This window comes from Schistocerca serialis, chromosome 3 (genome assembly GCF_023864345.2).
Source record: "Schistocerca serialis cubense isolate TAMUIC-IGC-003099 chromosome 3, iqSchSeri2.2, whole genome shotgun sequence".
In the NCBI taxonomy this organism is placed as follows: Eukaryota; Metazoa; Arthropoda; class Insecta; order Orthoptera; family Acrididae; genus Schistocerca; species Schistocerca serialis.
Genome location: NC_064640.1, coordinates 767,992,472 through 768,009,352, shown reverse-complemented (window position 1 = coordinate 768,009,352; position 16,881 = coordinate 767,992,472). Strand labels below are relative to the sequence as shown.

At 41.4% G+C, this 16,881-nt stretch overlaps 1 protein-coding gene across 1 annotated transcript in view; it reads left to right on the top strand.

Moving 5' to 3' along the window:
• The window catches only part of LOC126470609 (39S ribosomal protein L37, mitochondrial), a 79,249-nt gene that overhangs the window by 23,156 nt on the left and 39,212 nt on the right, over positions 1-16,881 (top strand). Inside the window, exon 3 of the mRNA XM_050098562.1 lies at positions 9,661-9,780. Within this exon, the coding sequence (XP_049954519.1) occupies positions 9,661-9,780 (120 nt within the window). The remainder of the gene's footprint in view (positions 1-9,660; positions 9,781-16,881) is intronic.

Below are 16,881 nucleotides of genomic sequence, written 5' to 3'. Positions count from 1 at the left end.
GATGAGCAGCAGCTCAGAATATCTGAATGCATAGTTCTGTCCTGGATGTGGAGCAGTTCAGGTTAATAATGCTTTCTGAAGATCTAGAGCAAACACTGAGTTGGATTGCCTCATACAAAGAGCTGACATTGTAATATTAAAAAGTAGGAGAATAGCCTGCCTTGGACATGTCCTTAGGATGGATAGTGGAAGAATGAAAAAAAGGTTTTGAATGGGGGCCATGTGGAAGAATATATAAAATCTTCCAGACTCAGAGGATGGCAGAGAACAGCACTGGAGAGGGCAGAAAGGAGAAACTTGTTGAAGGAGCTGAGACCATGCAGGGTTGTAATGCCATGAGAAGAAGAGAACAGGTGTTAGTAATTGTAGAGGGATTTTCCTTCTTTCTGTCACACTTAGATTTCTAGCACAGTGTCTCGTGGACCAAACACAACAGTAATTTGAATACTGAACTGGTAAATATTAAGCAGTTTTCAGATCAAATAGACTTTCCTCCAAAGAAATTATAATTTTCGATCTAATTCTCATACTGCTGTGATTCGCCGATATTTCAAAGTGCCGCCGTGCAGTTACGCGTGTCCTCTACATGCGGCACTGTCTGCCAGCCATGCAGCAGCAGCAGCGCCACCTCGCTGTCTGCCCGCCATGCAGCAGCAGTGCCACCTAAGCAGCCAGCCAGCCAGCGGCCGCTATACTTGGACTCAGTTATGATTTGACTGTTAAAGTGTACACACGTCTTACTCTGTTTACTTGATCTGTGACTTTCATGTATTGCGTCTTGCTTGAAATATATTTGTTCAACTTGAAGTTATTACAATTGGCGACGAGGTAGTGATTTTTCTTTTCCATCGTTGACCCATGTTTTTCCACGGCTACTTTAGAGCAATTATTGCAAGGTCTCATAGAACATAAAACACTTCTCACAAATGCGATTCGTGATTTCGTCGTGGCATCAAATGCGGGTCATCTCTCGTTGTTGTCTCTACCTCCTTTTCCTCCTTACGACGAGACGGCGGAAGACTGGTCTGATAACGAAAAATGTCTTCGACAGCACTTCTTGGCATTCCATGTCACGGACAAACAACCATGTAAGTCTCTGTTCCTTTCATGGATTTTCACCTCAAATGTATCGGTTGTTGTCGCAATTGGCTCCTTTGAAGGATCCTGCGTCTTTGTCCTTTGCTGAAATGTGCTCACTTCTGTCCGTCTATTTTGAAAAGCAAACGCATTTGGTAGCCTCTCGTGTTGCCTTTTGTCGTTGTCAAAAACAACCGAATCAATCCTATCGCGCTGGGCTGCTGAACTTCACGGCCTCAGTAGAAAGTGTCAATTTGTTACTGAAGTTCATGAAGAATCCTACGCCGATTCCATGGTACGGGATGCTATTATCCGTTCGGTGCCCGCCAAAGAAGTTAGGCAACATGCCCTTCTGTAGGCAAATCCGACTCTAGATGAAGTCCTATCCATCGCTCAGTCTATTGAAATTTCTGGCGCCGCTGGAGTGCAAATAGAGGCATGGGGCAACGTTGGGGAAATACAACCTCTGTGTGATTTTGACGAAGCGTGTGGCGTGTCCCCGCCGACCGACGTGGCTGCAGTACGCTTCCAAGCACAGCCTCGGCCTAACCGTAAACAAACCTCTAAGAAACTGCAGCAAAACCCACGGCAACTTCCTTCATGTCTGCAGTGTTTTACGAAACATTCACGAGAAGATTGTCCACAACGTTGGGCCAAGTGTCAGAAATGCAAAAAAATGGGTCATGTGTCATCCGTTTGCAAATCCGACTGCATACATGATGTTCATGAACAGGATGCTGATTCTGATTCTGTGTTGTCTGTCAATTGTACTTCTTCCCTTTCAGGGAAGTTATTCCTCACTGTCCAAATACTTGGTCGAGATGTTCACATGCAGGTTCTGCTGCCACTATCATCAATTCTCAGACGTATCTTCAGTTGGGTTCTCCAATCCTGTCACCTGTAACCTGGTACTAGGCAATTACGGACTTACAATAAACAGAAGATTTCTCTCTTGGGACAATTTGATGCTGATGTATCTTACAAATCTGTCATTCGCACTGTTCCCATATTTGCGGTCGACCATAGTAACGCGGAGATCTTTTTGGTTTCGATGCCTTTCGCGTTTTTGGTTTCTCCATAGATGACTCTGTCAATATCGTCTCTGATGCTATTCCTTATGCTCAATTGGATTCCTTGTCGACGACATTTTCGTCCCTTTTTTCTCCTGGGTTAGGCCGTGCAAATGACTTTGAAGCTCATATCATGCTCAAACCCACTGCTCGGCCTAAGTTTTTTCGGGCTCAGCCCATTCCTGTGGCCCTTCGTGATCGGGTCAAACGGGAGCTGGATTGTCTCACTGCTTCAGGGGTCTTGCTTCCTGTCACTTCCAGTGAGTGGTCCTCTCCTGTCATTGTCGTTGCTAAGCCAAATGGTGATATTCATCTCTGTGGCGATTTCAAAGCCACTGTAAATGCTCAATACCTTATCGATACTTACCCTATGCCTCGACCTGAAGAATTGTTCACTAAACTTGCTGGAGGTTAGTATTTTTCTAAACTTGACCTGTCAGAAGCTTATCATCAACTTCCTCTCGACGCTGCTTCCCGGCAGTTTCTGGTCCTTAACACGCCTTTTGGCCTCTATCAATACCAACGATTGCCATTCGGGGTTGCCAGCGCCCCTGCTCTCTTTCAGCGATTCTTGGAACAATTATTGCTCACTGTCCCTGGGTGTATAAATTACCAGGACGACATTGTTGTCACTGGCTCCACCACTGACGAACATATTAAAAATCTCCGCACACTTTTTCATGTCTTACAGACTACCGGTCTTAAGTGTAATCTTCAGAAATCAAAATTTTTTCAGATGTCTATCACATACTTGGGGTTTTAACTCTCTCGGACTGGTATTCGCCCACTTGAGCAAACTGTTGCTGCGATCGATGCCCTTCCTCGCCCTACATCTGTTAAGGAACTGTAGGCCTTCTTGGGGAAAATAGCATACTATCACAAGTTTTTACCGTCTGCTGCTTGCTGTTGCATCACCTGTTGCACAAGAACGTGCCTTTTCACTGGTCCGCGTCATGCGATGTGGCTTTCCAGAAATTGAAGACTGTGCTGAAACAGGCCCCGTGCCTGGCTACTTATCGACCTGGCCAACATCTTGTTCTTGCCATGGACGCCTCTCTATACGAGGTCGGTGCACACCGTTTTTCTGACGGTTCTGAACAACCCATTGCTTATGCCTCCAAAATGCTCACGGATGCCCAACAAAAGTATTCTCAAATTGAAAAAGAAGCCTTGGCCATTATTTATGCTCTTCATAAGTTTGGTGTTTTTCTATATGGATCCAAATTTCATCTTGTTATGGATCACAAACGACTTGTTCCCTTGTTTCATCCATCAACGTCACCTCCCGACAAGGCTGCACACTGCTTCCAGCGTTGGGCTCTTTACATGTCTCGTTTCAATTATGAGATCCATTTCTGGCCGACGGCTCAACATGCAAATGCTGATGCACTGTCTCGCCTTCCCATGGGTCCTGATCTGGCATTCATTAGGGATGAACTTTTATGTTTCCACATGGATGTTGCCAAGCAGCGGATTGTGGACGGGTTCCCCATCACCGGGGACCGGCTGGCGGCTGCTATGGTTTCTGACCTCTCCTGGGTTTTACGCTGTATTCAGAAGGGTTGGCCAGATCGTCCATCTGCTAAGACTTCTGATCCGTTGCGGAACTACTACGCTTTGCGTTATCGCCTCACGGCTAGGGATGGTGTTATCCTCCTTTCCACCGAAAATGCTTCGCCGCATGTTGTGGTACCTGCATCTTTGCATGCTTCGGCCTTGCGCCTCCTTCAAAAAGGGAACTGGGGTGTCTCTCGCACTAAATCTCTGGCGCACCGTCATGTGTACTGGCCCGGCATCGACTCTGAAATCAACCACATGGTCGCTGCCTGCGGCCCTTGTGCATCACAGACCACCGCCCTGAAGTCATCATTGTCACCGTGACCTTCGCCTGAGAAGCCCTGGGAGCTGACTTCGCGGAACCTTTTTTAGGTACTTATTGGCTTCTCGTTATTGATGCCTACTCTAACTTTCCTTTCATTGTCCGTTGCACATTGCGTACCACCGCGGCAACCGCCATTGCTCTAGCTTGCATTTTCTCTTTGGAAGGCCTTCCATCTACTCTTGTTACTGATAATGGTCCACAATTTGCCTCTTCCAATTTTGCGGATTTTTGTGCCCGTCATGGCAGCATGCATGTCACAGCCCCTCCGTTCCATCCACAGTCAAACGGTAAGGCTGAACGACTGGTCCGCACATTTAAGGCTCAGATGAGGAAACTCCTGACTTCTTCTTCTGCTGATGATGCACTTCTCCAATTTCTGGCTTCTTACCGATTCACCCCCATGGGCGACCACAGCCCTGCACGCTACTTCATCTTCTGCAGCCTTCCACCTCACGGCCGTGGGTGCCTTCGCTTGGCCGGTTCACCGCCGACGACCTTGTATGGGTACGTGGATATGGCAGGCGGCCAAAATGGAGTCCTGGCCGCATCTTACAACACCATGGCCAACGCCTGTATGAAATCCAGATGGACACGGATGTTGCAGTGCGTCATTCAGACCAGCTTCAGCCTCGTGTGCCGGCAACACCTGTTCCGGATGCCGCTACACCACCTTTGGCTCTACCTAACACTCAGGATACTGGAATCTCTCATTACTCACAACACAGTCCTCTTTCCATCATATCGGTGCCAGCACAAGAACTGACGCCACCAGGAGACGTGCCCATGCAGGAACCAGATGACCATCATCTGTCGGAGCAACTCTACTCGCCTCCTTCTCCTACGGACGCAGACACATCGCCCATGTCTCCTGTTATAACAACTGGACTTGCTGCAATGGGCAGATTGGTGCACGGGGCCCCAGCAGATTTGACCCCCACGTCTCCTGTCATCTCGACCCATTATCATCGGGGACACTTCCGTCCGTACGGGAAACCACCTCCTCGAGACTTTACGGCCAGTCAAACAACACCTATGGACGTTAGCAATCTACAGGCCACCTTCATCAATACCTGTGCAAAAAATTCAAAGGGGGTAAAAGTGTTGTGATTCGCCAATCTTTCAAAGTGCTGCCACACAGTTACGCGCGTCCTCTACATGTGGCACTGTCTGCCAGCCATGCAGCAGCAGCGCCACCTAAGCGGCCAGCCAGCCAGCGGCCGCTATACTTTGACTCAGTTATGATTTGACTGTTAAAGTGTACACACGTCTTACTCTGTTTACTTGATCTGTGACTTTCATGTATTGCGTCTTCCTTGAAATATATTTGTTCAACTTCAAGTTATTACACATACCTACAGAATTTGTTTTAAGAAAGTAGTTTGTACCTTAATAGAGTTTAAAAAAGTTTGAATCGGTGAACAATAAGCCTCTCTCCCAAATTTTGAAGAAGCGAGGTCTACACGTCAAACCCCCTGCAATAATCAGAGAAATTGAAAGTGGTACCAAATCTAAAGTAAATCTCAGAAGAGAAAATTGCGAATTACTTGAAATTATAATAGGACTGGGGTGAGGCAGTGGACACTTTCCATTACTGCTTAACTGTATTGTAGGAAAACTAATCCAAGAGGGTCAAAAAATAAAGTGGTGCTTAAAATTGATCAACCAGTCAAATTAGGAAGAACTAATATTAGGATAAAATGCTTAGTTTTTTCAGATGATCTGATGATTCTTTATCAGGACAAAAACAAATAAAAAAAATGTACAGTGAATTTGGCTCCAAAGTTTCATTGGGGAGGGATGACACCCAAAATTCTAGAAAACCAAATACGAAACAATTAAGAGAGTTTCACTCTTACAGTATTTAGACAAAACGGACCAAGGGACTGGCTTAGAAAATGTTGGCTATGAAATTCATCACCACAAAGTGAAAAAATCCTTCAGATGTACAGAAGAAATTCACAACAACAAAACAACATCAACAAAATGTATCTCATATTACTCAGAACAGTGGGACTACTGGGGCTCACTCACCCATTTCCAACAGGGAGAGTTAGGTAGATAAATAGGCAGACAGACAAACAGACAGAAAGGGAATGAGAGAGATTTTAAAAACTTCCAAACAGTAGAACTAAAAACACAGAAAATTTTAGGTCCAAAAACACTGAAGAAGAGAAAATAAGGAAATGCAGAAGTATGTCAATACTTTAAGAATGAAAAAATTCTGGCTGAAGTTCAATGGGCATAGTAAAAAAATTAAACCGACCAGTTTAACTAGATCAGTTGTGGAATGCTATGAATCATCCAGTAAAGCTAAATTTGAAACAGTAAAATGGACTAAACCAGTAAATGAATACCTGAAAGCAACAGGGATAACACAACATGAAATACAACTTAGAAAAAAATCTTAGATGTAAAATTGACAACTGGGCATTTGGCCAGGAAAGAAACACAGGAAGATGGAACTGCTTGGTCTGAGAGCAACAAAAGATCGATTCTGAGAGAAGGAGAAACACTGAAGCAAAGTAGCTGGCAATCATAGTGAAGGGCCACATTTCTGCAAGAAAGGCACATAAGAAGTATCATCAGCAGTTGTTTGTATGGTGAGAAGTAGAACCAAGTAGCAAACAATGGATTTGTCCGTTGTTGCCAGATGTTTTGTCTTCCTGGTGGTGGATGCCAAGGAGTTGGTAGGTTCTAGACAGAGACCAAAATAATGAGATGCACATGTGACTTCCTTTTGCTTAACTTGAATAACAGCAAGCCCAGAGGATATTCAAATGCAAGTCCTTTGAGATAGGCCAATTCAACATCCACCATAACAACAGCAGCTGACTGACAACTCTTTGACTAGACAGGCAGAACAGAACTAACAGACAGATTAGAGTTCGGTTTGATATCCTTTTAAGTCAGCTCTGTGGTGGCACTGGCCACACGTGCTGAGGAAGATGTGTGTCAGAGATGGCCATGGATTGGCAGTGTAGCTACAAGGGTTACTCCAAACTTCTAAGCATGGACTTGTGCAGCATGGTGTCAAAAGCACCCAATACCACAAGGGCACCTAGAAATTCCAAGAAAAGAACTAGCACTTGAAACAGCAAGGAAATCGTAAGGGAATCCAATACAACACAATGTCCTGCAGACTAGCATTCACTATTGAGTCAGAAGTTGTACACCTGTGTGAAGAAGAGTGGCTGTGAGATCAACTCTCCAGCAGTAGCATGCCCTACGATTCTCATTTCGAATTAATGAAGTCACTCTGACTTGCTTCTTGCTGATCCAATAGCACTCGACTTCATACTCCAGTGGGAGGACCCCATAATTTGTGGTGCTTGTGGCATCCAAATCACCATGTGCCACATTTTAATAAAGTGTATTGTATTTTCTATCCTACTCTGTGTAGGTAGAACACTATTTATGACCACTCGCACTGGCAGTAGTGCAGGGACAAGAGCAACAAACAGGCAGTTCCTGAGGTCGATGATGATGGAGTTCATGAAGGGAATGGCTAGCCAAAACCAGACTCCAGAGAGTAGCAAGAGTAGTCATAAGCATATACAAACAATCACAGGAGCAATCCAAATCAAAACATAACGACAGGTGAGGTCAAATACTCTTCTAATCAGTGACGTATATCTAAGGCTTCAATGAATTAGTGAGACTAACTGCCAAGCGTGGGGCTGCAGTACTTACATGCATTCTCGTGTCAGTGGACAACACCGAGTGACCTGCTTGCAACTGTAGCATTGCCTCATGCAGGAGCAAGGTGTGGCCATAGTATGTAATCAGTGTAGCTCTGACGTGTCCTCCATATCAGTACTCAGGCTGGGAATCCTATGCACTGTCATATAAAAAATTATAATACTTGATCAAATAGGAAGAGTGCAGTGACGGCAACAGCCTCTGTGTTGCATGTTATGCCGTCATCACAGTCAAATTGACATAAATGCACAGTTGTATTTACTTGAAATGATTTTGACCCATGAGTCGCTGTCTACAGATCCATCATACACTGCCATAAAACAGTTCCTATGTTTCTGAAAATTATAAGTTTTTAAAGATCTTTGCAGACTTGTTGACTGCAATATAAATAAATGAATATAGGTGGAGTTGATTTTATCAGATGAGTTAGACAAAACAAGAAATTACTTCGAAATTCAATTGTTTATTTACTAAAACACCACTCTGTTGTTGTGACACTAGTTATCTCAGCAATGCTAGCAGGCAAGCAAATTCACAAAAGCTTACTCAGTGTGTCCCACACAATTTGTGAATAAGTGCTCAAACTATTAAATCTACAATATGTAACAACACACTTCCCTCTAACAATTTTATAGCTCCTCCAGGGTCTCATTTGCGGAATAATTCTAAGTCGGGATGTGAACTGGATCCATGAAATAATCAAAGTGTCCTGAAGACAGATTACCTTATTCTTTTGAGTCTTAACACCAAATCCTCCATGTTCTTTTCCCGCAGAGTCTCAACACTCCTGTTCTTCACTCACTAATTCTCTTAGCTTGCTTGCTATTCACTGCCAATATTGTCACTTTCCTATTTGATGCTCTGTCCTTATGATGTGCATTACATTCCAGTTTAGTAATACAGCTTTTGAGCCTATTGGCCGACATTAATAAAGAGAGTTTAATAATAAAAAAAAAAAGTACTTAAACACAGATAAAATAGATATCTAACACTATAGTTCCAGAATTAATTGTTTCTCATAAAACCTTTTTTTTTTTTATTTTACATGAATATTCTGTTGCTAACCTAAGACTGAAGTAATATGTACATATTCATTATTATTAAGTAAGGATATGGGAGTTTAGAAATAAAGTGATCTATTTTTATGTGCTGTGGCATGTGAATTAAATGTTTGTGAGTTTGATTTTGTGGAATTTCCACATGAGTCAGTCATGGGGAGAGCTTCATCAGTACTCCAGTGAAGAAGCATCAGTGTGTACTGGCTATCCCCCTTGGGCCATGCCATGCCCAGCTTATAACTGGTGTATGTGCTTCAGCTGCTAAGTACCTCGACCCCTCTAAATTGCATACTGGGGCACATTTGGTAAAAAAGCACACCTTTCAGCTTTCCGTACTGGAAATACCTTGGTCCTGTTGCGCAGTATTTTTAAAAGGAACTGCCACAGAGGTTTCCTAAGCTGGGCTGTGAGCTCACAGCTGAAATTCATTCCCTTAATATCTCTTCGTTCCTCACTACAAATCTTTAATGTGTTGAAACCCTCACTCAAAAATTCCCTAGTGACTGTTTGTGTGGCTTGGAATGTGTGTCGAGGCTACTGAGAACATTATTCTTCATACTAAAATTATTCTTGAAAATTTTCAGGTCCACTCAAATTGAACACAGGTGTTCATACAGTGACCTCTCAGGATGTTAGTACAATTTCATTGAAACTGAGCCGAAAGCTTCTAATCATTTATCTTATGGTTTGGTGATACTTAACAAAGTGGCTTTTAGCTGTCAGAACATAGTTTTATATGATTTTTCATTATTGTATTTAAGTTTTACATAAATTTTTAGTTTGTATGCTTTTGTGGAAATGTCAGTAGATGTTTACAACTAATTGTCTTAAGCTTCCCACTTCATTACTGACAAATCACATTTGTGGTTTTCAGGTGTATTCTGTCATCACATGTGTTTGATGCCTCTCAGGAAAAGCTGCCTCATATACGTGATCCAAATCGACCTGCTTTTAAGTTCCCGAGAGTGTATGGTATATCATACAGTCGTCGAGCGTAAGTTAACTGTCAATATTATTATTATTATTATTATTATTATTATTATTATTACTGCTACTACTACTATTACAAATCTGGGAAGCACTGGATGGTATACAACTAATGGAAGGAATAAAGGCAATCACTCATCATATGGTTGTGGCATTAGGCGTTCAAAAGGCACAGAAGCAAGATAAAAATGGTTGCTAAGGTTTTGAACCATGACACACAGAAAGAGAGGGAGAGGAGGAGGGGGGGGGGTCGTTGGGTAATCTGATTTCATCAGTGCAGGACACGGATTACAAATATAAAATTTATCACAGAAGAAGGAAAGATTAGATATAATTCTTATATGGATTATCAATAAAGTTTTGAACTAAGAAGTTTAAGTAACATGAGGACTCTTAAGCCAGAGCCATTGTAGTCTGTGGAGATATTTCCAAAGAGAATATATGCAGTGATTCAGCAGAATTGTCATTGTAATGTCAGAATCATTGCCCATGAACTAGACTCTACAGTTAGTACTGTGTTTATTCTGCTGAATGCTTATCTTGCAGAGTGCCGTAATGTTCCTCTTCAGAGTCAACCACATGCCAGCAGAATTACTAATGTGGATAAGACACGCTATGAGAAATATGTAACTTCATCCCTAGAATTGTGAAATTAAACTGGGAATGCCATCATTAACTTGAGGCCAAGCAACAGCACAAATGTGAACACAAGTGGTGTTCTTCTGTTAGCATACAGAAGACCATTGTACAAATGTCAGCAGGAGACACATTTTAAACATATGGATGCCCCTGTTTTCCACGGACACAGCCTCTATCAAAAAGACGACCTCAGTGGGTACTGGGCTAAATGCTGAGTGGCCATTTAAGCAAATGACCCATTCCACTGCAATCGAGCCATTCTACCCTACCCTACCATGACCCTGAAAGTGCACATTCATTGTAATGTTACACTGTATAACATTTATTTACCACCCAATTATGCTCTAGATAGAGAAGTTCTCTTGGGCCTCATTTAATATCTCCCATAACCATTCCTCATAGGAGATTTTAATACACATAATGTGCTCTGGGTTTCTATGTTTCTTCTCCAGAGGTCAAGTTTTTGAGAGCCTAATTGTGTCAGAAAAGCTAAATTTTCTTAATACACCAGTAAAATCCACTTCAGCACAGCAATGGGCCAGTTTGTGCCCCAGACCTCACCTCTGCACCCCCACCCTTGCATACCTCATTGGGAAGTGGTTGATGAGTTGCATTAAAGTGACAGCTTCCTTTTCTTTTCAGATAGCACAGACCTGTAGAGACACCACCACCATGGATGTTCAGCACAATAACCGAGTGAGGTGGTGTAGTACCTAGCAGACAGGACTTGTATTCAGTATGACGATGATTGAAATCTCAATTTGACCATCCAGATTTAAATTTAGTGTGATTTCCCTAAATTGCTCCAAGCGAATGCCAGGATGGTTCCTTTGTAAAGGGTAAAGCTGATTTGCTTCCCCATACTTTTGTGATCTGACCTTGTGCTCTGTCTCTAATGACCTCGCTGTCAGTTGGACAATAAAGTCTGATCTTCTTTCCTTTCCTTCAGCAGGACAAACTAAACATTGTATCACCAACTGGCTGTTTTTGAACCCCGAATTTATGTCTAGAAATGAGTGGTTCACATTACATGCATGATCCACCATGGTCTTGATGCAACTGTTACACCTGATTGCTGGCTACAGAGGCAACACATCCCGTGGTGGAACATTCTTCAGTTAGGGTGAGGCACATGGTTTTGTGACACTTCAAATGCCTACCTTGTGCTGAAAACCCTTTCAGTCGCCGGGGCAAATGTATAAAGAGAAATCATAAAGAGGTGATGGCAAGTGTTTGTAGTGTGAACAAATAATTTAATAATATCTTCGAAAGTATAAACCATAAGAATGTTATGTGGCAAACGTGCCTGGTCTTTAACAGCTGCTGTATTGTAGCAGGGGTGTTTACAGTGTATGGCAGAGTACTTTGACAGGGCGTATACGACTCGGGACAACCTGGAGACCCGGGAAAAACCCGGAAATTTTTTCATATGGGAGAGAACTGGAAAAAACCCAGGAATTTTTTAGAATTCCAGGAATTTTTCATTGTTTTAATTTTAAGTTAATTTTTGTAACTTTGAATGGTAAGAACCAATACTCTAACAAAGGATATTACTGTATGTAACTACTGCAGAGTAAAACATGAACGAGAGAAAAAATAACGAAAATGAGACTTAAGTGGCAGAGGAAATGCACCATATACAACAACAAAACACAGTGCTCATACAAGCATCTACCAACAGCAAAATGTGTCAAAGGCTTTAGGAAGACTATGCAATGCTTCATAACAACCAATTGTCTCTGATGAGTGTGATGTCACAACTGCTTACATTAGATTCGTTTGAGCAGTTGCAAGTGAACTCAAGCACATGCGCAGTTGAGTCGCGTATGGGTAATACCTTCTCCCACTTCTCGCTACAGAAGTGTGGCAGTTAGCTGTTTGAGCAGTAGCAGCAAGCAGCCAGATGCTACCCGGAAAACCTTTACAGATGCACATAAGCTGCCAGATTCACGCATGCGTAACAGGCCCAGATCTAGGGGGTGGGGGGCAAACCGGGGTATCTGCCTCAGGTGGCAATTTCAGCAGTGGGGGGGGAGGGGGGGGGGGCAGCTCATATTCTTGTGGAAAAAGATCTTGTTTCACAAAGCGCCTAGCATCCAACACATGTTGGCCTATTGATTATTCATATGATTTTGAAACACATCCCTGTTGGTTTTTCAACAAATTCTAAGTTGATTTTTGAATGCGTGCATAGTGTATGTGATGTCTGTACCAGAGGAATCCCCGTCGCATCTAGAAATAAACTTCCCTGCAGACAAAAGGGGACTGGGCTATATGAGCTGAGCGGAATAAAGCCTGCCTAATGGGTGAATGCCAATCGCTGTTTATGTGGTTGACTGGGTTTGTGAATGATCATCTTTGTTATAATTACTAGTGAAATCCGTAGATTCAGACTACCAGAGTGGAAATAAATGACTATCAGGAAAAACAGGTAAGGAAGATTACGTATTATCCTCACAGTGTATCCAAGAAAATGAAATTTTGACAGAAAATTTTTGGCCAGACTGCTACACTAGTAAGGGCCAGTTGTACAGTTCCGAGTTAGCAACCACTAAAGTTCTATTCAGGCAGTAGTGAGGAAAACGCATTGGACAAACATGTAATAATGCCTACCGGAGAATAAACACGGGATAACTAAACTGGTGATTGTAGCAGGGTTAGTGAAGTTAACTGGAGAATAAGTTTTGACACTGGCAGGAGTAGTTACAGAATTAGTGATGACAAGATTATTTGTCAATACAGGGAAGGAGAAGAAACGGGGACATCACACAAATTATGGAAGAATATGACGATTCCAAATTTGTATAAAAATTTCATACTACTACTTTTCGATTTCAGGCTTCAGAAGCTGGAGTGTGTGAATGAAATGTGAAACTATTTCCTAACATGAAACTTTCTCCTTGTGGTAGGCCTAAGAGGCATTTGATATTGGTACTTCATGAATTATATTCTGTCATGTTATAAAAATGACCGTTTGTGCCAAAACAGTCTCGTTTTTTTCGCATGTGTTACAATTTCTGCAATATTAGGCAGGCCTATTTTGTTTTACCTAGCAGACAGTGACAAAATACATGTATTCAGATCGAGGAACCACACCAGTCTTGGTTACTATTTGTATTAACAGCCTTTTTCAGTATTAGACAACGAAATTTCGTTTCTCATGTAGCAAAATGTTTGGCGAACTTTGATGAGGTAATAGATTCTTTCACAGGAAGAAAAGCACGCCTTGTAAAGCTGTAGCAAGATTAGAGAGAGAAAAATGCTAGAACTTAAGGATTGAAGAAATGTGTACTGTCTTCCTTGTCTCTTGTCTTTACTGGTTGTATGTATCTTATATTTAATTTTTTGTCACACAAAAAAGCAACTTTTATCTAATAGGCAATAAAGAGTTCAAATTTTCTGAAGAGTTCTTGTTCTCCCTGTTACAAATAATTCCATCCAGTATTAATTGCAAGGGTTTTCTTCTAAAAAAAAATAAAATAAAAATAAAAAAAAAGAAATAAAGAAAGAAATAGGGGCAGGATGTCAAACTGGAGCAGGAGAGGCACCACAGGACATTTTAAATTCCACTGTCGTGAGTATAGTTTGATGGCACCCATTACAAAATATTACACATTTGAATTCCACAGAGCGAAATGCAGTGACGAGCAATAGAAGAATGTTGTCTGAAGAGGCATGGCACTGCACTTTGGCACTCTTATGACCAAATAACATGTCTCACATTTCCTTGAACATCTATGTTTTTATGTATCAGACTCTTCAGAAAGATGTGCGCTACAAAATGAACATATTTTTGAAAAGTCGATTTTTTTTTAATTTTTTAATTTAATTTTTTTTTGTCCGTCCTACCTAAAATGCACGGGGGGGGATTGCCACTATCTAGTATTGCCCCAGTTTGGAAATATCGTAGATCCAGGGCTGGTGCACTGAGCAGTCTGAGCTGTAGTGGGGAGGTGCGTAGTCACCACGTGACCCGTGTTTATGTTTCCTCATGTCAGTTGCTCTCACATCAAATGAAAACAAAACGGATTTCTGTGGCCAGGAGCTACCAAGTGAATTAAAATACATTCACATAATTTCAGAAGGCTAAAATATGTTGTTAGTTTTAGATTTTATTTTATTTCCACCTTTCTGACAGTCAATCATTAATCACCTTGCAGAACAATGAAGTTATTTTTGTCGGTTTGCTAAAGAAATTTGGCTTTTATTAATCTTTTCCACTAAGGCAGTCAATTTATTTGAAACAGAGTGTTTAATTCCACACAATTGGCTTGTTTTAATTGTTTGCTTCAATTCTAAATGCACGTTTTCATCTTCTAGCATGTTTGCCATTATGCCATAATAAAGAACCAAACATGAAATAATACAGTACTGGTACTCCAAGAAAATTTACATCTGAATCTGGACATATGAATGTGCACTTTAAGCCGAATTATGCATTGTAGTACTGTTCACAAAATTGCAATGCTCTTGGAGTATCCTCTAATGTCTTGTTTCTTTTATGACTTTTAATGTTTTGCACGTACGAACATATGGGCTTGCTGCATCACTGTAGCTGCGCAAGTGCGGTGACACCTGTTATCTGTCGCTCTCTGGCAACTGCTGAAACTAACCTGTTTCTAATAGGTTGCAAGAAAATATTGTGAAGGGTTGTTTGAAAAGTGTTACTTTTATAGCAAATTTCCTTTTACACAAGATAAACTGTGCGAGAATGCATGATGAATTTCTTAATGGGAGAGCTTTTGACTCTTATTTAAAAATCAACTCTTTGGGGACAACCATTTCGAGCCCAGGAGATCAGACATTTATGTCATTAAAAATTTTACTGGCACATTTGTGTAATGTGTCTTAAAGAGTAACACGCTCGAAAAAGATTAACATTATATGTGGAAGCTTAGCTTCTCTTGCAGCTTATTACTCTTTGAGACTAATATTATATGTGAAAGCTTCGCTTTTCTTGTAGCAACACTATGTACATTAATTCAAACCATTAACTTTTTCTGTCTGTGTGTTCGTGCTACTTAACAGTGATGTTTCTGTTGGCTGACTACATCACCTGTTCTATGCTCTGAAAATCCACTGTGATCGACTGGCAAGATCATGTGACATGAGCTATGACCAGCTTACAAAAGCCCAAATGTGTGATGTTTGGTGGAATTCGAATTTATACTTTTGTATTACAAAAATATACATTGTACATGTTGCTGCACATTAGACATCTTTCCAGAACTTATATTTTTCCCTAAATTTCATTTCCTAAAGTGCAGGGAAATTCTTTGTATAAAACCATAACCATTCAAAGGACTGATAAGTTTTACAGTTCCAAAGAAAAGTATACTGTCACTTAATATGGAAAAAGTGTATTTTCACCCAGTAGAAAGAGTATTTTTAACTGGGAAATGTGGCAGAAAATCAGGGAATTGTTTTTTCCTTCTCCGCGTATACACCCTTTTTTATTCCATCACTGCCTCTGAAAATTAGAAACCAACTTTCCACTGCCATCAGGTGTTAATGGAAAGGAATGGTTGGAATTTCCATTCCAATAACATTGAGGAATACAGTATCTCCATTTCTGTGTGGGAATTTGATTGTACATTGTTTCAAGCCAAGGAGAGTGCATCGGGTAAGATTCAGATCTGGCACAGCATTAGTCTCACAAAGAATGTGGAGAAAATCCTCTTCCCTGAGTCACAGGAACTATTTAATCACCCCCAGCGTGCTTTCAGGTGGTATTGTTCAACCCTTGATGATCACACCCTGCTGGAGGCAGAAATACAACAATATTTTTCTATGCAGGCAACATCTCATACATATATTCTTTGATTGTGAGATGGCCTATGGCACTGTGTTGAGGCATAGCATCCTTGGCAGCTCCATACATGATTCTTTGGCGCATGCGTACTCATATTCAAATGCCCTTGCGAGGCAGTTTTTTTTTAGATATCAGGCCATTGATGCTCTGTCAAAGCAGTTTGAACAGGAAAGCTGTCCCTCCGGGATCCGTTTTAAGTGCTGGTCTGTTTTCTGTAGCAACTGATGGTATAATGTCTACAGTTAATTTTCACTTTAAATGTTCATTGTTTGTATATAATATTGTCAGATTCTGCTCCTCCTTCTACCCTATGCTTACTGCTCATCACTTGCAATTGATGATAAGACAGTTGGAGTAGTGGGAAGGTGGCACAGGTTTTAAATTTTTGTCAGAGAAATGTGTTTGTGTTAATTTTAATCATTCTCATTATCTGTGTAACCAACCATCCCTCAAAATGAGTCTAGTAAGGTGTTTGAGTCTCACTTTCAATGAGAGGTTTAAATGGCTACCACACCTGAAATTTTTGAAGACAAAAAGCCTAAAGGCATTGTACGTATTAATTTTGTTATTGCCACAGAGCATTGACAGCACACCAAACATGTTCACCTCAGTTCTACAAGGCATTTGTATGATCTTCCTCAGACTGTGAATGCACAG